The sequence below is a fragment of the Mustela erminea genome, chromosome 9 (genome assembly GCF_009829155.1).
Source record: "Mustela erminea isolate mMusErm1 chromosome 9, mMusErm1.Pri, whole genome shotgun sequence".
Lineage (NCBI taxonomy): Eukaryota > Metazoa > Chordata > Mammalia > Carnivora > Mustelidae > Mustela > Mustela erminea.
The window spans coordinates 16,498,885-16,521,800 of NC_045622.1; the positions used below are offsets into that span (position 1 = coordinate 16,498,885).

A 22,916-nucleotide genomic window follows, 5' to 3' on the forward strand; every position below is an offset into this window, starting at 1 on the left:
CACGTTTGCAAGTGTCTTAGTTCAGAGGGACAGACCAGGGGCCTCGGGAGCCCGGGGAGAAGATTAATTCCACATAGAGGAGCCGGGGAAGGTGTGAGCAGGAGACATTTGAGGTGCTCTTTGACAGGAGAATGTCCAGTGTAGAGGAAGGAAGGGCTCCTTCTCCACGGGGAAGCCCCAGAGTCAGGGAAGCAGGTGCACCACGGCGGGGTCTAGGAGAACGGGAGTGACAGAGGCGGTGTTGAGACAGGAGACCCCCTCCTTGCCGCTCACTCTCTTTTTCTGCCTCTCCTTTTCTTTTTCTTATGTCTCCCCTACTCCCTTTGGCTTTAGCGGAGTCTGACTTCTCCTCTCTTGTCTGCGTCCTCCTGCCCTCCCTTTGCACCCCTGCTTGTCTGCCTTTCTCCCTCCCCTTCCTCTTTACATTTGCTAGGCTAACAGATTGCACGGCGGGTGACTGTTCCGTGAACGGGGCCCTCCACCCCTGTGGCAGCCGTGCCTCGCTGTGCCTCCCAGGACCCACCCTGCCGGATGGAGTCTGCAGGTTCCCGCCATTAGCCTCTGTCCTTCAGTGACAGCCAAGACAATTTATACTCCCTGTTGGCTGTGGCCGTATGTTGTCATAACCTGGGCCATTTCCTCATTTAATACCGTCCATAAACTCCAATAAACCTGTCCCGGAGTCCCTTAGTCCAGAAAAGGAGAGGCACGGGGTTTGGAAGGATGGGAAGGTGGGAGGGGGAGACGTGGGGGCGGGGCTTAAGGTGAGGGTCCAACAGGTGAAGGTTGGACTTGAACCTGACACCCAAGCAGGGCACCTGGCCCCTGTCCCACCTGATGAGTGCCTTGTTTCCTTTCCCGCTGTCCACGCTCTGTCCCGTTGCTGGCTGCAGTGTGTCAGATCCTCCCCAAGGGGGTGGTCGCTGTCCTGGGACCCTCGTCCAGCCCAGCTTCTAGCTCCATCATCAGCAACATCTGCGGGGAGAAGGAGGTGAGTGCCCTATGGGGTTGGGGGGCCATGGGCAGGCTGGCAGCCTATGCCTCGGGCCCCAAAGTATCACAGATTCTCAAGGTCTGGAAGAGCGCATTTGGGCCTGGTCGGTGTTACCAATAACAACAACAACCAAACATTGAAAAGAAATGGTCCTTTGTTGGGCACTTTCTTTTCTCCAGGTGGTTTGGGTAGAAGGGACACAGAGGAGAGGTTTTGTAACAGAATTTTCTTTCTTTTTTTTTTTTTTTTAAGACTTTATTTATTTATTTGATAGAAAAATATCACAAGATATCTCTGCCTGCAGAGAGGCAGGCAGAGAGAGAGGGGGAAGCAGGCTCCCCGCTGAGCAGAGAGCCCGATGCGGGCCTCGATCCCAGGACCCTGAGATCATGACCTGAGCCAAAGGCAGAGGCGTAACCCACTGAGCCACCCTGGCACCCTTGTAATAGGATTTTCAAACCTCAAAGACCTCTGGGTCTTTGAGTCCCCAGAGGGCCCCTTGGTTGTGGTGGGGAGAGGGGAGAGGCTGTGGGGGGTAGTGGTCCAGGGGCCACCAAGAGGGCGGGAGTCTGAGCTCCCCAGGAAGTTTTGAGACTATTTGTTTCGACACTGGGATTCTGGCAAAGAATGCCTTTGGGACTGCTACATCTTATTGCTAAAATAAAGTTGGAAACCTCTGTCTTATAAATTCTCTAGAATCTTCTTCCCCATTCACCAATTTCCGTGTTTACTTCTTCAGTCAGAGAAATCTTCCTCAGGTGTCCCCTCGGCCTGGAGCCTCTCTAGTGTCCGTGTGGAGTTCGTTTCCTCTGGCTCCAGTTCTGTGGGGGATAAAGGCAGTCGGGGATGAGTTTCTGAGTAATAGCCTGCTCCCCGGTCCATCAGCTCTCTCCTTCCTCTTCCCCTGGAGAAAACAAACTCAGAAGTTTGTTTGTTGTTTAGCTCATTGCTGGAATCCTCCTGGCTTCTAGCTTCTATCCGTCTTCCCCTTCACAGAAATCCCCGGGTTACAGTGGCAGAGTGTCCCTACAGCCTCTCTCTGGCCTCAAGGGCCTTCTAGCTAGGTCTCTTGAGGACAGATGGAGCTTGGTGGTGGGGGCGAGAGTTCAGGAGCCGGGAGGAGGGCAGGCAGAGGGCCTGGGGAAGGAAGGACCAAGCTTGCACCTGTCCTGGAGTCTGGAGGCTCAGCCTTCCAGAAACATTAGCTTTGGGAGGCTCTGATTCTAGAACCTACTGAAGGACAGACTCCGCCTGAGCAAGCTGTCCCTATCCTACCCACTTGGGAACCTACCGCCTTGATGCCGCCACCACTTCTCTTTATGACTCGTAGGCTTGGCCAGAGTCCCTGACGCTTGGGGCAGAATAGCTAATTTCCCTATTTCATGAAACCACTTTCAGAATCGTGACCTGCGCTTTGAAGTGCTGGGCAGCCCTACCCCAGTCCCGTGGCTGGTTCTGCTCCCTTAGGACTGAGCCCCTGCCCTGTAGGCTGGGCCCCCTGACCCTTTTCTGGCCCGGGCCAGGTCTCTGTTGACAGCCCCCATCCCTAGCCCCTCAGATGTCCTGAAAGATGACTCTTGATCCATCCCAGGCCAAAAAAGGAGCCTCGGCCCCCATCGCACCCCCTCCACCCACCCCCTTCTCACAGGCGTCGGCCCCGGAAAGTTGGAGCTGATGTTTAATTTAAATCTTTCTTGCCACACTCCACGGGGCACTCAGATCTGTGGCAGGCTGTTACTCCAGCAGCCGCTGGGATCCTCACCGAGTCTGGTTGCTAAGACTTCAGCCCCCCGTTTCCTCTTTTCTCCTCCCTCCCCGCCACCCCCCATCACACTGCCTCGCCATTCCTTCTGGTCATCCCCCAACCCCCATTCCACAATGGCCTCCTCGTGGGCTTCAGTAGATGTTTTATATTAGCTGACACGTTTCCCTTAACCCCGTTTAGCATTTCAGGCGAGAGACAGGGACCCTGATTTACAGCCATCTCCCCGACCCTGCCACTCTGGCCCCTGTGCCGTTGACCTGCCAGCCAGGTCATGTTGCCCAGGGAACGGCCAGCCGGTTCCCCCTCCTTTGTCTGGTCATGTCCCTTCCAGAACAACCTTTCCTTTCCGTTCAGATTATGCATTTCTTTTTCATATTTTATGAGGCTGAACTGGCTCACACTGATTCCCCTCCGCTCCAGGGAGAAGAAATGGAGTTCTCACCAAGGAGTCCGTTCCTTTAAATGCCGCTAACATCTCTATAGCCCTGTGGCCGGCTCGTTCTGCCTCACCTCTCCTTCCCCACACACCTCCATGGTGATGGGGACGGGACTGTTGGATGCATTTGCAATTGCAGATCAATTCTGGATTGATCTTTGTCCTAGAGAGAGAATCAGGGGGATTGGCCTGGGCCGTCCCTGCGCAGCCCCATCAGAGCAGCTGGCCGATCTTCCAGCAGCCTTCAAGGTGGCGGGCTGTGCTGGAGACGTCCCCCCGACTCCACTTGCTGGAGGAGCCCCTCATCACACACATCCCCTCACCCCCGCAGGGACAGCTTCAAGAGCTTTTTCAGGAGCCCCAAGATTTGGGGAGAAAGGGGAAAGGGAAGGAGAGAAGGCATTGCTGGGACACTTATGACATGTTAGGTCCTAAGCTGTCCACAAGCAGGCTCTCATTCTACCCTCCCAGAGATCCATGAAGCACCCATTGGTGTCTCCGTGCTAGGAAGCATAGACAGGTTAAGCAACTGACCCCAAATCACACAGCAGAACTTGGCTGAAAACCCAAGTGTATAACCTGTAAAACCCATTTGTCCTTCATTTGCCTGAGTAGCCTTCCTGATCCATCTCCAGGGTCTGTGGCTTGAAAGGTATTTCTAAGGGTACATTCTGTTGGGGTGATTAGCTGGAGCCCTGCAGTCCGGATGGCCACGCACAGAAGGCCTGGGTCAGGGATGCTCAAACGTATAAGCTGATCGGTCTGGCCACCCCAGCCTCCCCTCCCTTGCTTGGCCTTGGCCTCCGTCTTGGCCCTTTGTGACCTGTTTTTCCTTTCAAGGTGCATTTATTATTCCTTTTAGACAGATTGTGCGGGGTGGAAAATATAAGGAAGAAAGACCCTTTATGACAGTCCTCAGATCAACCTCAGTCTTCTAAGTCTTCTCTTGTAACTCGCCAGGCTCTCTCCAGGACTGCATTTTTCAGTCTCTGCTGGAAAACATTGGTTGCCTTCTCTCTGTGGTGCGAGGGCTAATCCTGGTTGAAGGCAGGAATTTTCTCCCTAGTGTCTGCTAAGTCTTCCCCTCCTCCCCACCCCCGCCTCCAATCTCAGAGGAGCTCTGGTCTCGGGCTGACCTCTCCCAGAATCTTTTTGTTCTGTTTTGTTTTAATTTTTTTCTCTCCCAGAATCTTACTAGGACAAGGTGGCAGAATCCTATAGACACCATCTCAACATCCTTCCAGACTCTGGGGCAGCCCCAGCCAAGAAAATTTCTGCTGTCATTTCTAAATAACCGATTCCCAGAGCCAATGAACTCACCACCAGGAAGTTCTTCCTGCTCTCTACCCTCAGTCTTACTTGCTTTAACATCCTTCCAAACCCATGCTTGCTGCGACCTGGCCCTCCCCCAGGGCGCTGGTCCTATGGGAGGATGTGCACTGAGGTTTCCTGAGTCCATCTCCAGTAGAGGTACCAGGTGGCTCTCCTGGCTCCGGGTACCAGGAATGAGAGAGAACAAATAAAATCAAGGTGGATGGCAGCTTATTACGCTTTAACTTTCCTATTACCTACCCGATAGCCTTAGCCACTGATAGAACAGCATCAGAGGCTGCTAATATCTCTTCGCGGGAGAAGAGAGGTAGGAGGCAGGGGCAGTGCCTTCCGGAAATGTCGGTAACTGACACAGAGGGAAACGGACACTGTCCTAATGAAGCCAGAGCACGTTTTTATTTACCTGGCTCCACTTGGAGGCTCTCTGGACGGCTTCTCAGCCTGCGACGCTCCCCACTCTGTGTGTGTGTCTGCAGAGGGACCCATCCCAGGCTGTCACACAGGAAGTTGGTTGGGAGCTGGTTTGTACACACTTGTCGGCCAGGCGGGGCTGAGGGGGCTCCTTTCTTAGTCCCCAGGGCAGTATTTTTCTCTTTCTGCCGCCTCTGCTCTGATTTATTAACTAACAATAAAATATTGTAAGGATTATGGCTTCCAGACACTTTTGTCTGGCTATGACTGCCCTCTCGGGGCCACAGTCCCCCGTGCCAAGGTCCACAGGGCACTTATACAGGTCTCCGGCCAGAGGGCTTCTCATCCTGGGTGTTCCTATTTTAAGCATCGTGCAGGACGCATTCTTGCCTTCCTCCTCCGGCGTGGGTGTCCCGAGTCCTGCAAGCTCCATCTCCACCGGAGTGTGGCAAAGGCCTTCCCGAGAAGAATCCGCCGTCCACAGCCTCGTTTCCCTCATGCCTGCTTTCCTTTGCACTCATTCTGGATCCTCCCGGACACCGGTTTTTGCCCCTCCTCCCAGGTCCCTCATTTCAAAGTGGCCCCGGAAGAGTTTATCAAGTTCCAGTTCCAGCGATTCACAACCCTGAACCTCCACCCCAGCAACACGGACATCAGCGTGGCTGTCGCTGGGATCCTGAACTTCTTCAACTGTACCACCGCCTGCCTCATCTGTGCCAAAGCAGAATGTAAGCTTCCCCCGCCCCCGGCGCCCCCCCACCCCCGCGGCTCCGCCCCACGCAGTTCCTTTGTGGATTTCCACCCGCCCAGGGCTTTGCCCTTGGCTCTGGATCCGCCTGGTAGGGGAGGGCTCCCTCTGCTGGTGGGGGTGATGATCAGCAGCTTCAGGCATTCCCACGTGTCCTTGGCTGTTTGTGGTCTCTGTGTGTGCGTGTGTGTGTGTGTGTGTGTGTGTGTGTGAGAGAGAGAGAGAGAGAGACAGAGAGACAGAGACAGACAGAGAGACAGAGAGAGACCGGGAGGGAGAGAGGGAGAGAGAGAGCGCGCCGTCCAGGAACACCCTTTGCCAGACATGGGCAGAACAGAGAGAACTGGGTTACAGGGAGACTGGCCAACATCCAAGCCTTTTTGCATCTGCAAACTCAATTCCCACATTTTCAGCCTCATTGTGAAGGATCTACAAAAAGAGAGAGAGAGGGAAAATGTAAAATTGGATGCATTTTGTACTTGACGGGCTGAAGAGCTTCTTCCCCTGGAGAGCGGGTTTTGCTGATGGAACAAGGTCCAAGGGCAATGCCTGATAAAGCATTTTTTTGCAAATGCAGGTTTTAGAAATACGGTTTCTCTGACTCTTAGACAATTTGTAACGTAAATTTAGTGTTTATGAGATTTAGCTAATTTGAGCCAGCATTTTCTAGCAAATCTGGGCATCTGTGTGCTCCCAGTGACAGCTGTGCACCCACATGTGGTCAGGCAGGTGCTGGGCCCTGCCTGTCCCGGGGGCCCTGTGCCTGAGCCCCAGGCATCTGCATCCCGTGTAGCTCGCCGGCAGGTCCTGGCAGGCTGCACTGGCCGACCTATGTCCTCTCCGTCGGGGCTCCTGTTCATGTGGGTTCTCAGATCTGCTCTGCCCGCTGGAGTCCCTTCTCCACCCGGAACCCCTCCAGCACCTGTAAACAACCACCCCCTCCCAGCCGAGGGACAAAACCACTTTCTTCACAAGGCATTTGCACCCAACTGCCTCTCTGTGATGGCCATTCAATTCACTTACTTGCATAAACACCGATTTGAGATTTACTCCGGGCTACCCCAGAGAGTAACTGCGTTCCAACTGTGTGTACTTTTTATATAGTTTATTTAATTATCACAATGATCCAGTGGGTTTGGAGGTGTTGGAGTTCCCCGTGTCATAGTTGACTCAAACTCAAAATCCAATTCCTCGGTCTCACTGGCTCCCCACAGACAGCACAGACGCAGAACATTTCCGCCATCAGAGAGAGTTCTATTGGACAGCCCTGCTTTAGATAGTAAGTGTTTTGTGGCTGAAATTTTAAAAAAAAGTGTGGGGGAGGAATGTTTGGATAAACACTTTACTCTGTTTCGCCTCATGGAGATTCACGGCACACATTAGCACAGACGCACTGAGTTGTCCTGTGGCCAAAACACCTATTTAACTCTTCTCTCCGAATAGGATTGACCATAAGTCCCAAAGGGATACTGATCGAGTAGCCCACAGGATGCTAGTGTTTGATGGGGTTGAGGACCATGGCATCCCACCAGGTGGCCCTCCTCCTGTGGCGTCCTCCAACCCTGTAAGGTGGAACCCAACCAAGGATTCTCCCCCTGGAAATTTCTGCCACATCCCCTCAGGCAGGACTCCACAAGAGTGCCCCGTGCATACAGCGGGAATGTTAAGAGACAGAGGACAGGCCATCAGTCTCTCCCAGCAAAGATTCTCCTGCTGTGCAGGGTCCAGTGTCTGAGCAACCTGATGGGAAGTTCTTTCTTGTGTCTAGCCACAGTCCCCCTTGCTCGTAGGGCGAGCCCTGCTCTCTCTGCTTCAGCTCTTCCTGGCAAGTAAGTTGCTCACCTGTTTGCTGAGCATCTACTGTGTGCTGAGCTCTTCGCCTGATTCGGTTGCCTCGTAGGGCAGGGTTCTTTCCCTTAGAATCATGACCTTCCTTGACATGCATGACATTCATACAATCCTGTGCAGACGGCAAAGCCCTTTCACGTACATTTTGCCATTTTATGTCCCTCCTCCCTAGTCATTCTAGAACCAAGAAAATAGTCTTGGAGCTGTTAAGGGACTTGCTTGAGGTCATACACAGCTGATTTTACATGGAAAACCATGACTCTCACTCAGGTCTTTTGAGTCAGGAGTTCCTCACCTCCCCTTCTGTCCTCCTCATTTGCACAGACAACTTCAGAGTAGTGGCTTAGGGCAGGCTCCGCCTGGCAGGTCCGGTGTCCTTTGAAGGGCAGAGATCTCTCCAGAGCAGCGTGTCCCCCTTGCTCCCTCGAGCTGGGTGTGGGATGGCTGAGCACAGACCCAGTCCTGAAGAGGATGAGCCTGCCTGAGAGCCAGAGGGGCCAGGCCACCACCCAGGCAGGACTCGTCAACCACACAGTGCTACCTCTTCTTGAAGAACTCATCCACTGAGGTTGCCCGGTGACTCCAGGCCCCACCTCCTGGGGCCCAGGGAAGGAAGGTAGGGCAGAGCGGGAGAAGTTCAAGGGCAAAGAGGATTAAAATCTAATCAAAGGATGAAGAAATCAGGGGCTGAAGGGAAATGCAGCTCCGAGCTGGGGAGGAGGTGAGCTTCTGTCTTCCTTATTAATGCAGGGCCAAGAGATGCCGCATGTTGAATTAGAAACAGGCATCTAATTCTATTTTTCAGCCATCAAAATTAGGTATAACGGAGACCGTTCCACAGGGAATCCTACCACCTTTTTTCTTTCTTTCCAAAAGTAGAGTTTTAATAAGCAGATTTTAGACCAAGTAGAGTTGTATTGTATTTTACATTATTTTTCTTTCATGGGATTAAAAATCAGGACGTCTGTATGTGCCTAGTTCTAATGAGGCTGGGGAGTGAAGGGAGATGTGGTGAGGGGTCCAGGCATGCTGTCCTGGGAGCCCCCGAATGGGGAGAGTCGAGGTTCCCCACCGTGGCCCCTGAGGCCCGTTTGGTGCCATCACCAAGCCTTGCCGCAAGGCTACCTTTTGAGACTCTCAGGATGGACCCAGGGCCTTCAATTTCCTATAGTCACAAGGACAACATGCTAGATATTTTCCTGGTATATTCGAGCGGACTCAAAGACTAATTTTTTTTAATGTTTGCATTGATGTTTCTAAGTATTTTAATGTCCTTTTTGTGGCTACGTGTCCTTCTCCCATCTGTTTAACACCTGTGTGACCTTGGGAGAGTAACATAGATACTCTCCAGCTTCCTGTTGTCTTATCTATGAAGTGGGAACGATGATGCCTCCCTTGCCGGATGGCCAAGGGGATTAAGTAGGACGAGATACCCAAAGAGCACGACACAGGGTGCATACCTGGGCAACAAGAGGCACACGTGAGTTTTTCTTTCCTTCCTTCCTTGGATCCCTTTCAAACAATACCAGGTCAGGACCTGGAGCAGAGTGACCAGAGTTCAGCACTGTCCTTCCATCATCCCTGTGTTGGCTAAACTCTGTCCAGGTGGTTGGAGAGGAGCAGACTCTGATCTCAGGGAGGAAGTACAGTTGGAGAGAAGTCCAGAAGGGTGCAGTAAAAAAAGAACCATCTTGGGAGCCAAAACAAGCTTCTCTACCACGCATGAGCTGTGTGATGTTAGACAGATCACCGTACCTCTCTGAGTCTCAGTTCCCTTCTGCTAAAGTGGGAATAAGACTGCTTTTCAGGGCATCTGGGTGGAAGGTATCTGGCCCCAGAATATAATAAACATTTACTTATTTTACCCTGTGATCCTGGCTGTGGCAGTGGGGGCTCGGAGATGAGAGAGTAGGGCTGATACTCAGAACCCCTTGTGAAAATGGTGGGACTCTAGAGGACCTTCCCCACACCAGCCTCAGGAAGCAACACGCTGTGGGAGGCCTTCTGCTGGGAGCAATACAAAAATTAATCATTTAGTGAGAACTCACTCTGCTACGGCTTTAGAAATTATCCCATTTGAGCCTCGTGATAACCATCTAATATGGACTTTATAAACATTCCTATTATCTGCATGAGGAAAAGGGAGATTAAGTCTATTTTCAACACGCATGGTTCTTGTTTCCTCTTCTCCCTGCTTGTTTCAATGCTGTGGAAAAGACAGAAGAGAGGCACCATTTTTTCCCATTCTGTGGCTGGGTTGACGCCTTGCCATGCCAGCTCAAGTGGGGAATCAAAAGCCGGAAGCCAGAATCAGGAGACCTGGTTTGGGTCTTGGGCAGTCTCGGGTTTTCTAGCTCTATGATTTGTCACTGCACCCCTCCCACCAGGCACACCTGCCCTCCCCGAGCCCTGGGGGTGGGGGCCAGGGTGGGGTGTTCAATCAACCGTATATGAAGGAACTGAGGAAACGTGAGAGACTGCTCAGGGCAGGGGCACCTGCTGAACCCCACTAGGGAAGGCGCAAGCTGGAGACACGCTCCAAAGTTCGGAGGCAGTGGGAGCGCGGAAGCCACACTCTTCCGACACCCGCCCTTGTGTCAGAGAAGATGACGGGCTGCAGGGCCGAGCCAGGCAGAGCACGGTTTGCCCGTGAGCGGAAAATCTCACCTTCTCCCTCATTGCCTCTCTGTCTCCTCCTCTGTCTCCTGTGGTCTGGCCTCGCAGGTCTGCCCGTTCCCAGGGCCAAGCCCAGCTGTGAGATGAGACAGACCCAGGAAGCAGGTGCCATGGGTCATTCAAGCCCTTGAACATGCTCTGTGTCCCTTCCCCATGGTGACTCCTTGGACTCTCATTCCCCGTCTCCCCGTCAGAATCTGCTCGTGGAAAAGGTCTGAAAACCACACACCCTGAGGCACGAGGGCTGGCAGCAGGAAGGGGCATGAAGCGTTACTGGGTGTAGGGCAGTGCGGGCACAATGGCGAACCATGGCATCTCCCCAAATCCCCGCCACAGTCCCCCGAGGTCAGTTTTACATCCCCAGCCTCCAGCAAGATTTAAAAGTGCCGTCCCTCCCTGGAGTATTAGCATCTCCTATAACCAGAGCCCACAGCCGAGGGAGTCCGCCAGTGGAGAGGGACAGATGCCAGTTGAAATGGGTGTTTATTCTTATTTTTTGATACAAGGGTCCTTTGTGTCCCCCACAGACCCATCACTTAGGTATTTGTGTCCTAGTCCTGCGGCCCTGTCCAGCCCCGGCTGTGCCTTTCACGGCTTCTCGCGCCTCCTCCCACCCCGCCTGACCCCTGCCTTCTAGTCGCAGAAGCCAGCCTCCCTCCTGCTTCCCAGAACAGCCGGCCTGCTGAGGCTCTCATCCGTCCATCCCGTTGGATCCTGAGCGAGGCTAATAGGTTCCCCAGGTCCCTCTCAGCCTTGGATTTGGCAGGCAGACCTGCTGCTGGGCCCGGGGCCCCCCAGGAGTGGAGGGCTGGGGCAGTGGCAGAGCGGAAGCCGGGAAAAGAGCAGCTTTTAACCCCTCTGGTGGCAGCTGCCTTTAGGAAATCCCTTAGTTCCATTAAACAGATAGAGGTGAGGAGAATGACGTTTGGAAAATTCTACACCACATGCAGAAACTCCTGATGTTCTTAATATCGCTAAACCACACTTCCCCTTCTGCAAATTCCTTGCACGGCCTAGCATGAAAAAGGATCCCTTTCTGATTCATAGAACTAGAGAATCTCTGGGCTAGAAAAAACAGCAGTGTTCTTCTAGTCCAACTTTCCATCCACTGGTGTAATTCACTGACAGCTGGCAAGAGGGGCTTTAGTCTTTCCTTAACTACCTCCAGTGACAGGGAGCTCACTACCACTGCATCTTGAGATAGCTTGAACAGAGCTAAGTCTGTCTCCCTGTGACCTCCCTCCACTCTTTATTCTGACGTGTCGTCCTTGAGGCTGCCAGGAGCAAGTCTGTCTCATGAGGGTCCTTCACACTCTTCCTCAAGCCAGGGACCCCCTTCCTTCAGCTGCTCCTCAAGGCACGTGGTGTCCTTTCCCCACTTGGCACTGATGCTCCCCTGCTCTGTGGGGCTATGGGGTCCCGCTCTTCCCCCCACAGCCTCAGTGTCTAGTTCAGCCCCCCAGCCAGGGCCATGCACCCTGCCTCACACCGGGCATGTGCGGAAGAGTCTGAAATGGGAATTCCTACGGAACACCGTGAAATGCTTCGTGTTTACGTATTTCCTATAATATGCATATACACATACATATATGCTACCAAGTGTTTTGCGTGGTTTATAATGAAGGACCATATTTTGTGGATTGGGTAATAAACCCGGGAAGAGGAGGAGATGGGTGAAGGACAGTTAGGATGGAAAGGGTGGGGGAGGGGGTGAATGGAAACCGGATTTGTGAAGCATCTTCTAGGAAGGAAACCAACACTGTCCTGCTTGCCTGCCCTCCTTGTACTAACCATGTAAGATAGTAGTTGTCCTTACTTTACAGATAAGGTCACTGAGGGACAGAGGGAGTCGCCGCCACTGGCCAGTCCCAGCAGTGCTAGAGCTGGGACCCCCCGGGGGCTCCCCTGCCACCCTGTGCTCTGTTTGCTGCTCCAGGTGCAGTCCAGGCTGGGAAGGCAGTGACTGATAGGAGATCCTGAGTGGGATACAGACTCTCTGCACTACCCCACCCCGCCGACTCGCTGCCCTTCCACTCCGCCCCCCACCCCCCACCCCCCGCCTCTCAGCACACATGACAGAGTGTGCTGGGTAAGATGGGGATGCTGGTTCCTTATTTAAAGGGCAGCAGAGCGCCCCACAGGACAGTCCAATGGGGTACACTGGGCACTGATCGGAGCAGGGGCCCCAATTTATCTGACATCTGGGAGGCTCTTCCCTGGGAGCGCAGGGCACCCGAGAATTTTAAAGAGATGAACAGTCCTGGCTGCCGTGGCTGGGCATCTCCATGCGAGGCCTAATCCTGCCATCTTCCAAGCTTCCCTGTCTTGTCCCATGAATTTCACTGCCCCTTTGAAGGATCACATGGGATTTGGCCTCTTTCCCAGGCAGGCTCTAGCGAGTCTCCCTGCTACGTTCCAGGGTCCGTGGCACTGTTCTCGGCCATCACTCGCCTTGCCCCTCCAGCTGCGGTGCTCCCTCCTCCCTAGCACGCCCAGGCAGATCTTTTCTTGAGCCAAAGAGACAGCCAGCTGTCCAGGAACACTGGCTCCTGTGGCCTCCCCTGACCTTCTCCCCTGACCTTTGTGCAAGTCGGATTTTGTTTTTCACATCGCCTCTGAGGAAGACGTGCATATTCTCTCCATTTTTTACATAGACCTAAAAAAGGCAGTCCCCATGGAAAACCGGGTGATTTAAGGCATCAAACAAAATATGGGTTTGACTTGAGCTTTGTGGTGGACTTACTTGCAAGTCCCTGCCCTCTAAGCTTCCAGAGTCTGTATCTGACCCACCCCTCTCTGCTGATGTCTTGGCGGTCCAGGGCCTGGCCCTCAGGACATGTGCAGTATTGGTTGAACAGATTTGCACTGTGGTCCCTTTTTGTTCTGTGGGCTGTTGTGGCGATGAGTAAAATACAGGAGAAGGAAGGCTGAAACCATACGTTCCAGTTCCCAGCATGCTTCTGCATCTCCGTGAGTTATACCCATTTTACAGATGAACAATGGAGGCTCCAAGAGGTTATATGACTTCTCAAGATCACACAGCTGGGGAGGGCTGACTCTGAGCTTGAATCCAGATCTTCTGTAAATCAGTTGCAGGAAGTGCCCAGCAGTATCAGGGCCCCTTCTGATAAGGGTGAGAGCCTGCAGGGCCACAGAGAGCGGGGCAGATTACAAGTCTCCTTTGATGCCCTGTGGGGGAAGGAAGGGAAAGGCCAAACAGCTATGATGCCTTTTGAATGACAGCCCCTCCCAGGGTTTTCCCCTCCGGGCTGCAGCCGCCAGCTCCCCAGACCACCTTGGTGGGACCCAGGACTGGAGGATGGGGGTTGGCGTGACCTTCCCAGAGCTCCTGTCTTTACCCTGCCAGGTCCCTGGGTTACACCCTGCTACCTTGTCCTTGTTAGAAAACACAGTCACCGCGGGTTTTCCTCCCCTTGTCCAGAGATGCATACCCCCAGGCCGCTCCAAGTTCTGTGCCTGTGGTCCCTGCTGCTTGTGTCCTGGGAGGCCTCTGGCCATATAGGAAGATGTGAAAGTAGAGATGAGAAAGTAGGAACCTCATCACAGAGATGAGATGAGAAAGTAGGAACCCTGGTCCCTGGTCCCAGCTGCTTTCCTGTGTGAAGAGGATCTCTACAGATCAAGGGAGGCGGCTGCGATGCCCTTCAGAGGCCTCTCTCTCACCTTTTCATCCTCAATGATGTAGGAAAGACATTAGGGTTCAAAGCCAACAGCCAAGAAAGAATTCTTGAGAGTCTTTGGTGCAAAAAGCTAGTTTTATTAAAGCACAGGGACAGGACCTGTGGGCAGAAAGAGGCTCCTCTGGGGTCATGAGGAGTGGACCATTATATATTTTCAAGTTAGGAGGAAGTTAGGGATATAGTGGAAGTCTCTAAGGAATTTGGAAGTCGAGTTTCCAGGACCTTGAGGGGGCTAGCTATGGTTGGGAAAAGGTCAGTTATTACCATCTTATAAAACCTTAGTCATGAGACCATTCAGATGTAGATCGGCGGGCCATATGCTTTGGGGGGTGTTTGCCAACATATATTTTGGGGGTTTAGAGGTAAAGGAAATTTCTAAAGGAATTCTTAATGTGTTGAAGTAGACTTACGGGCTCCTGGGAGTTGGGAGGAGACAGTCGGGCTGGGATTGCCCTTTTCCCTCAGCAAACTGTCAACATGGAGAGACAGTTGCGTCCCCAGAGGAATGCCACTATGCCTGTTTCAAGGACTTGTCTGTGGGCTCTAGGAAGGAAGGAGATTTAATAATTTCTCTTCTGCCTTTGTTTCCCACATCACTTAAGGGTCAGGAGGGTGAGGAACCTGTGCAGGGAGGAGTCTGGGGTCATTTGGAAGACATCCCCACCATGACTGTGCTGTAGCTGGGGCAGGAGCAGGAGCGCGGGGGCCTTGACTCAGAAAGCCAACCCTTCCCTTGCCATCCAGTGTGCGGAGCTACTCATCTCGTACCTCCTGTTCCCCTGTGTGGGATTAAAATGCGTTGTAGGATTGTTGTAAGGACTTGAGGACAAGCCATGTGGAAGGTTTAGCTCATTATCTGGAACACCGTAAAGAATCAATAAACCCTACTCTTGTCGTTGCTTTTGGGAGCAAATGCCTGTACTTTTCTTTCCACTGGAGTTGAGACCATCTCTAACCAAGAGACCCTTCCCACCCCCAGCCCCACCCCTCCCCACCCCCACCACTCCCACCCTCTTCCTGGCCTGCCTCTTCAGAGGCAAAGCTGAATTAAGACCCTTGTGTCTCAGTGACATCATTCTGGAGACCCTCCTCCCACCCCGGCTCCTAGACAGCAGTTAGCTGAGGTGGGGGCGGGGAGGGGATCCCATATTTTCCTTTTGTTCCCAGCCTACGTTCTTGCCGTTGGAGCGCAGTTCAAAGCCTGTGCTCTTATAATCTTAATAATACCTTGTCTTAATGCAACCACTATGCTCTGAGGAGTTCAAAGGGTTTTGGTGAGACCTGTTTCCTGGACCTTGTGATCTTGAGGGAACTGCTCCCCCACATCCCTGAGGAAAACAAAGGCCCCGCTTTCCTAGAGTTAGATGGGACCTTTGTGGGCCTTTGCGATGGGCGAGGCCTGGGCTTAAGCAATTCACAGATTCCTTCATTTCATCCTCAGCAACATCCTGGGAGCTGGTGGCTTATTCTCGTTTCTCAGATGAGGAAACTGAGGCCAAGGGCCGTGGCCATGTGAGAAGGTCACTTGGTGTGTGAGCAGCCAAGTTAGGGGGAAAAACCAGGCCTCCTGGTCTCTGAATCCAGGTCTTGGCCGCTGGGCAGTGCTGTGTGGGAGGAGTGGGAATCCTCTCATTCCTGTCAAGGGACCTCAATCTCTGTTTAAAAGAACATTCCTGATGGAGATGGAGGAGGCGCGGGGGCTTAGGAACATTCTTTTGACTGAAGCTGGAATACAGAAGCCCACAGAGGTTGAGAAGCTTGCTCAGGTAAAGGGGCTGCTGCTTTGCACCAGCAGCGGGGGCCAGACCCATGGCCCAGCCTCTGGCCCAGGGCCTCGCTCATCCTGCCTGTGTCCCGGTGTCTCCCAGGGAAGCACCGGGGACCCTCAGCGCCTTCATCCTCTCTCCCCTCCAGGCCTTTTAAACCTGGAGAAGCTGCTCCGGCAATTCCTTATCTCCAAGGACACCCTTTCAGTCCGGATGCTGGATGACACCCGGGACCCCACCCCGCTCCTCAAGGAGATCCGGGACGACAAGACCGCCACCATCATCATCCACGCCAACGCCTCCATGTCCCACACCATCCTCCTGAAGGTGGGAGCCAGGCCCGGCAGGCGCGGTAGGCGCGGAACTTCCTTGCCCCTCCCCCCTCCCCCTCCCCCTGAGCTGGCACACTGCTCCCTCCTTGCCTCAGGTGTGGCCCAAAAGGAAAGGCCAGATGGGGCTGATGTTGGAGAAGCATCACCTCCCGGTGCAGCCAGAACCCTCCCTACCAGGGTCTGTGGGGTCTCAGGAGGGGCCACGGCCCTTGGGGGCCAAGGCTCTGTGCCAAGGAATATAGAAGTATTTCCAGGTGTGGACAGCCAGGGCAGTCCGACCAGTGTAGTACAGCAGAGTGTCAGCCCTCTGGGTCCTCCCTGCACAGCGTACTGGTTTCCCAAGCGCTGCCGTGGGGCTTCCCAGCCTAATCCTCTCAGTGCCTAAATGGGGCTCGTACCCCATCTTCCCTGGACAGACGAAGAGACTGGGACTCTGGGCGATGAATGGCAAGGAGCAGAGCTGGGCGCGTACCTGCTGTCTCTGATAGCCGGTCACCAGCTTCGTCTACCGCAAATACAGGGGCAGGGTGGCAGGCCCCAGATTGGAAAGTCAGGGGTGGCGGGGCAGGGGGTAGGAGGAGTCCATGCTGGAGAAACAGCGTGGGACCAGCTGGGCAGCCTCGGCGTCCTCAGGCACCGGCTCCCGGCCTGGTGGCTGGGCTCTGCCTGCGATTCCAGATAGAGGGACCCTGCTTGCAGGCCGCTCCGTAGCTCCTCCAGCCCCTCCAGGCACACTGGCTTCTTCTAATGCCGTCCTAATTGCACATTAAACGCAACCTGCCATCTTCCACTGGGGGAGCAAGGCTTCTCCTTAACCTCTGCCAAGCTGTGGGGAGCCGAGCAGACACTCGGATGATTGTCTCTTCCTCCCCCCTCTCCCCCCCACACCGCCCCTCCCCAGCTAGTTTTTGTCTCGGAGTTAATAAGAGATGTGAATGAGTTCTCTGAGTACCGAGGGCTGTCCCTTCAGCCCGTTGCTATAGTAATTCTCCGCAGCTCCAAACCCACATCTGTCCGGGTGCATGTACGCAACTCAACACACACACTCAAATGGAAATTTTCTTTTTTTCTCTTGTTTTGTGTCTGGGCCTCTGATGGATGAAGTCATCAAGAGTGGAAGAGATCCTCTAAGTTTCAGGACCTCAAAGAGGTCAACTCCCCAGAGATGATGAAGGACAGAGAGGGAGATAATGGTCGTCCGTCGCCATGTCCCCCTCCCCCCGACCCCATCTCACTCCCCTTGCAGAGGCCAGACAGAATGCGCGGTGCCCCATGTAGGAGCCAGAGCCTTCCCGAGCCGCCCCCATGTGGAAGCATTTTGGGGACAGCCCTTATAATAATAATGTTAACCTCAGGACTAGTTCATGGCTCCCAGCTTATGTGGTTGGGCTCTTTTTGAAAAAAATAATACGCCTATTGTTGAAATTTTGGAAAGCACAGAAAAGTACATAGAAGAAAATAAGAATTGTTATAGCTTTTCCCTTCTTTCTTATAAGCCTCTGCTTTGGGATAGGATAGGATAGGATCTTACGGGTATACATGGAAAAGAAAGACATTCCATCACCCAGAGACAGCCACTGTGAAATGTTGATGTCTCTCCTTTCTGCCTTTATAGACACATTTGTTTCTTTTCAAAATTATTATCACCCTGCACATACTCTTCTGTAACCTGCTTTTTTTTTTTCACTTAATTATATGCCCTGCATTTTGCTTATGTCATTACATATTTGTCTACAAATACTTTAATGGCAACATCATTTCTTATCATACGGATATGCCGTAATTTATTTAACCATCCCTTTATTGTTGGAGATACAGGTTGTTTTCAATCTTTCGCTATAATAAACAATACAGGATGCGCATCTTTATACATAAATCTTTATGCACATTCATGAATATTTTTGTAGCATAAATTTCCAGAAGTGAAATTACTCAGTTAAAGAGATGCATGCTTTTAAGGATTTTGATATGATTTGCCAGATTGCCTTTTCAAAAGGCCATAACAATTTATACTCCCACCAGCAGCGTATAGGTATCTTATGGTACCCTTGCCAATACTGGGTATTTTCATTAACAACAATTTTTTTGGTTTTTAATGGCTGAGTTTTTGAAGAAAACTCCCCCTGTCATGATAATTAATAGCAATTGTTTCTGCTGGGTGGACAGTAGCAGGCTTTCCTGAGACCACCTATTGGCCTTGGCCTTTGTGACCTTGACACCAAGCGCATCACTGACCAGTGAGACTTTCGAAGCCGGCTCCCTTTGTTCGCATCTGACTTCCTGGTGACCCCAGCATGCAGGCCCCACATCAGGCCCCGGACTCGGGCCGTGGGCTCGTCCTTGCCTGGTTAACAGCACAGCCTTGGGAGTGCCCCAGGGAGGCTGGACTCAGTGTGGGAAGCTGTGTGAGCAGAGAGCGCACGGAGCTTCTGGGAGACTCACCGCGCCCACGTGAGCCTGGCCGCAGAGCTTGGCAGCGCTCTGCTGTCTCTTGATTTCAGAAGGATTTGCAGAGTAATCCCCTACTTTATTGAGCAGCTGTTCCGGCAACAAACTGTGTGTTTACCCAGAACTCAGGTCTTAAAAACCAAGGATCTCTTGTCTTTTATCTTTGGGCAGCAGATTTCGCAAGTGGGTTCTAAGCGTCTGACGGTACCCCCTCCCCACCCCAGGCCCCAGCCCCTCTCTGTCGCCAGGTTAAGCGGGGTTCCCACCTATCCAGGCAGTGGTGACAGGCACTGGCACTTTTCTATGGACAGAGTTGAGTGTGAGGGGATGGGAGGGGCTGGCCAGCAGGCCATACCGGCCTCTTGGAAGTGGAGGGGGAAATGTAGTTTTGGAGGAAGAAGAGAGGCCTCGAGTCCCCTGTGACCCTCGCATCCTCTTGCCCCAGGCCTAGAGCCCTACTGTACCTCAGTTTTTGTCAGAGCGGTGGCAATAGAAGGACCCAGACTGCCCTTCAAGGAACCTGTGAGGGCTCCTGTGAGAAGGCTCACAAAGTTACTGGAGCTCCTTGGGAGGTAAACACTTTGTAAAAGGAAAATGTAATCATCCCTGGCCTTGTTTTCCCCTCATGCACCTCAGCGGGCAGGACAAAAGTGGCTTCCCAGTGGCCCTGGGGCTGCAGCATACATGATGAAAATCTGCCTGTCAGAAGGCATGAGGGTCCCCGGGAGAGCTGAGCTCATTATTTACCTGATCTACTTGTCGGTGTCTGTAGCACTTGTCACACTCAAAGTCGGGCACACTGACAGGGGAGGTTGGTGAGGGGTGTCTGTGAGGGCTGCAAAGATCAGACAAAAGGGAGGCTGTTCTGATGTCGCGGCCTCCCAACTGCGGCACGATGACACGCGGGTGTGCTGTGATCAAGGGTGAGGCATGTCACCGGCAGCTTGTTCCTTACTACTAATAAAGGACCAAAGTTTGCAAATGATTCGCTTGTTTCCTACATTACTGCAGATTCAAAGACTCTGATGAGTCTTGCTCGCTTGCCTTTGACAAGGGTTGAATTAATTTGGGAATCGCCTGTAACCCGCAGACTCTCCTGTCTCTGCCTCAGCCCCTAACAGAGCTGTCGGGACTTCCATCAACACCACGGTCCTCCGGGGAGAGGACAGTTAGGTTAAAAGGACTGAAATTAGGCGGCCTGGCTTTAATTTCGTCTTTCCCCACTTAGGAGACATGTGGTCTTTGCAAGTTACAAAGCCTTTTGGTGTTTCGAGATTCTTCCGCAGTCAGATGAGAGGTGGCGGAGTAAGAGGCCTACCTCATCGACTTAGCCCAAGTGAGATGCTCTCTAGCGCCTCGCCCATGCTAAACAGTGGGTACATGGTAGCCACTGTTACTGCTAATAGTTTGGCAGATAATTATTTTTGTCTGTTTTATTATTTGCTTCATTTCCCTGAAAGTTATTTCGGTTTCCATAATATCTGGTTGTATCCATGGGAATGTGTTGGGCATGAGAATATCACCTTCTACGAGTGTCACTGCAGGGGTGGAAAGCTGGGGTGGTGGTGGAGATACCTGACTCTAGAGGCCAGTGTTTCTGTTCTTCATCCTCCCAAAGTCAAGGGCAGCTTAAGAACCAAAGGGTGGTGGGTCAGACAAATGGTGGACGCTTGGAACCCTCACTGCTCACTCACTCCCAGTGAGTTTTTGTTTTCTGTCTAATCTCTATCTCTTCCCTTTGCAGGCAGCTGAACTAGGGATGGTGTCGGCCTATTACACATACATCTTCACTAATCTGGTAAGGCATTTTCACAGCTCACCTCCTTGCCATAGAGTATCAATAACTAGGATCAGTGGGGTATGATGGAATGAAGCTTGGGACATGGAGGGAATCAGAGCAGAGGAGCAGAAGTCAACCAGAGAGGCAGGATATTCTAGAAACGTGGAAGTCCAGGAGTACCTGGGCTTCCCATCTGAACAACTCTTGGCCTTGGGAGGACGGGAATTTGGGGAATCTAATGCCTCCATCCACACGCCGCCGGCTACCTTGCACTGATTGGGGTAAGAGTGCAGATGTCGTAGAGTTGCTGCCATTTTGAAATGGCATAATTTAATCTCCATGGAAGCATTTTGAAGCTGTAACATACTAAGAAATGGGCATGGTCATTGTGAAGGATACACACTCAGAGAATAGAGGGAACCTTGGGGAACTGGTTTAAAAAAAAAATGTTATGACTTTTTACTTGAAATGATTGTAGATTCACAGGAGTTGCGAAGATAGTAGAGCATGGTACCAGGTGCCTTCAACCGCATTTCCTCCAGTAGTTACATTTTACGTAATGGTCATAGGGTATCAAAACCAGAATATCCAAACCTCAGATCTGTCCATCCCGTGTAGATGTGTGTCAATCCCGTTGGAACCAGGACAACACCATCTCGTCACCACAGAGATCTCCCTTGTGCCACCATTTTATGGTCTCACCCGTGGCCCTTCCCCCCACCATCCTGAATCCTTAACCACCACTCATCCATTCTCCATTTTGACACTTTTTTCCTTTCTAGAATGTTATATAAATGGAAGCATGCAGTATCTGACCTTTGTCACGCAGTGTAATGCCCCTGAGACCACCTGAGTTGTTGCCTGAATCAGTAGTTTGTTCCTTTTTGTGGCTGAGTCATTATTTCTTGGTATAGGTATACCACAGTTTGCTTAACCATCCATCTTTTAAGAGACATTTTGGTTGTTTCCTGTGTTTGGCTGTTAGAAACAATCCTTTGGAGAAGGGTTTATTTTATAAATGCATGAGATGTCAAGATTACTTAAAGCAGTGGCCCCTCCATGGTGACATGCTTCTGAGCACCTCTTAACTAACAGGAATGGGACCAGGCATTAGGGATTAAAATGGGAATAAGGAACAAAACCTGCCTTGGAAAAATTAAAAATACTTGTTGTAGTGCAAAGTGGCAAATTCTACTAGACGTGTGTACAGAATGTTCCAGATCCTGGAGCAGTCAGGAAAGGCTTCACCAAAGAAGGGACCTTTAGGTTATGCCCTCATTGTGGGGGGTGGTGTTTCCTAGATAAAGAAGGGAAGAGCATTCTGGGTTAAGTAACAGCATATCCACGTGGTGGTTTGAAAGGACATAGGCTGTCCAGGAAACAGGGAGTCATTTCGGACGTAAGGACCACTCCCGGGATGCGCCTATGCCAATTAATGACCATTCGCTTATCTATTTACACTCCACCCTTGCAAGTTACCTCTGTAGAGGACTTAAGGCAGATATCCATCAGTTTTAAGATCCTTGCTAAGTTAGGAAGCAGAATACAACCTCTTGACTCTTAAATCTTAGAATGAGAAATGTTCTTGAGAAATTATGACTTTCTGGGGTCAGCATGTGTGATAGGGCGACCGAGAAGATGGTGCAGTGTCCCTCCCTGGATGGAGGGACCAGGTCTCCTGGAATAGCCTGCCCGGGCGAGGACAGTCCTGTCCAAAGAGATGGGCTGGGACCCTCTGATCCTTGTTCATTTCCAGCTGTAGGTTTTTATGAATGGCACTTTCTTTCTTTCTTTTTTTTTTTTTTTAAAGATTTTATTTATTTATATGACAGAGATCATAAGTAAGCAGAGAGAGAGAGAGGGGGAAGCAGGCTCCCCGCTGAGCAGAGAGCCCGATGCCAATGCCGATGCCAATGCCGATGCCGATGCCTGGCTCGATCCCAGGATCCTGGGATCATGACCTGGGATCCTGGAAGGCAGAGGCTTTAACCCACTGAGCCACCCAGGCACCCAGAACGGCCCTTTCTTGGGGTTGCTGTGGAATGGTTCACCCTGAAGCATGCTGAGGCCTCTGCTCTGAGTGGAGACATCTTAGAGGAATGGAGTGTAGCTCCTTTTCTGGAAAGAATTCTTGAGACATCTTTGGTGCAAAATGGTGGTTTATTAAAGCATGGGGACAGGACCCGTGGGCAGAAAGAGCTGCTGCCCAGGGGTTGTGAGGGGTGGCAGGTTATCTATGATGGTGTTGGGGGAGGTTAGGAAAAAGGGAGGTTTCTCTACAACTTTCATATGCTAAAGAAGACCTACAGGATACCAGATACCAGAGGCCTTGCCATTGTCAAGGTCCTTTTCCCCTTCTTAGCAAGGTGGGTTTTTTTTTTTTTTTTAAAGATTTTATTTATTTATTTGACAGAGATCACAAGTAGGCAGAGAGGCAGGCAGAGAGAGAGGAGGAAGCAGACTTCCTGCGGAGCAGAGAGTCTGATGAGGAGCTCAATACCAGGACCCCAGGATCACGACCTAAGTCAGAGGCAGAGGCTTTAACCCTCTGAGCCACCCAGGTACCCCCTTAACAAGGTATTAACATTAAGATATTTGGGAGGTTCCTAAAGAACGTCACATTTGTCCCACCCAGGAGTGGGGGTGGGGGAAGGTTGCAGGGTGTTGGTTTCTGCTTTA

At 52.0% G+C, this 22,916-nt stretch overlaps 1 protein-coding gene across 2 annotated transcripts in view; it reads left to right on the plus strand.

Moving 5' to 3' along the window:
• The window catches only part of GRIK4 (glutamate ionotropic receptor kainate type subunit 4), a 415,182-nt gene that overhangs the window by 251,637 nt on the left and 140,629 nt on the right, over window positions 1–22,916 (plus strand). For both annotated transcript variants that reach the window (XM_032359115.1, XM_032359116.1), the window contains 4 exons: window positions 894–991; window positions 5,501–5,666; window positions 15,826–16,004; window positions 20,202–20,255. In XM_032359115.1, coding sequence (XP_032215006.1) covers window positions 894–991; window positions 5,501–5,666; window positions 15,826–16,004; window positions 20,202–20,255 — 497 coding nt within the window. The remainder of the gene's footprint in view (window positions 1–893; window positions 992–5,500; window positions 5,667–15,825; window positions 16,005–20,201; window positions 20,256–22,916) is intronic.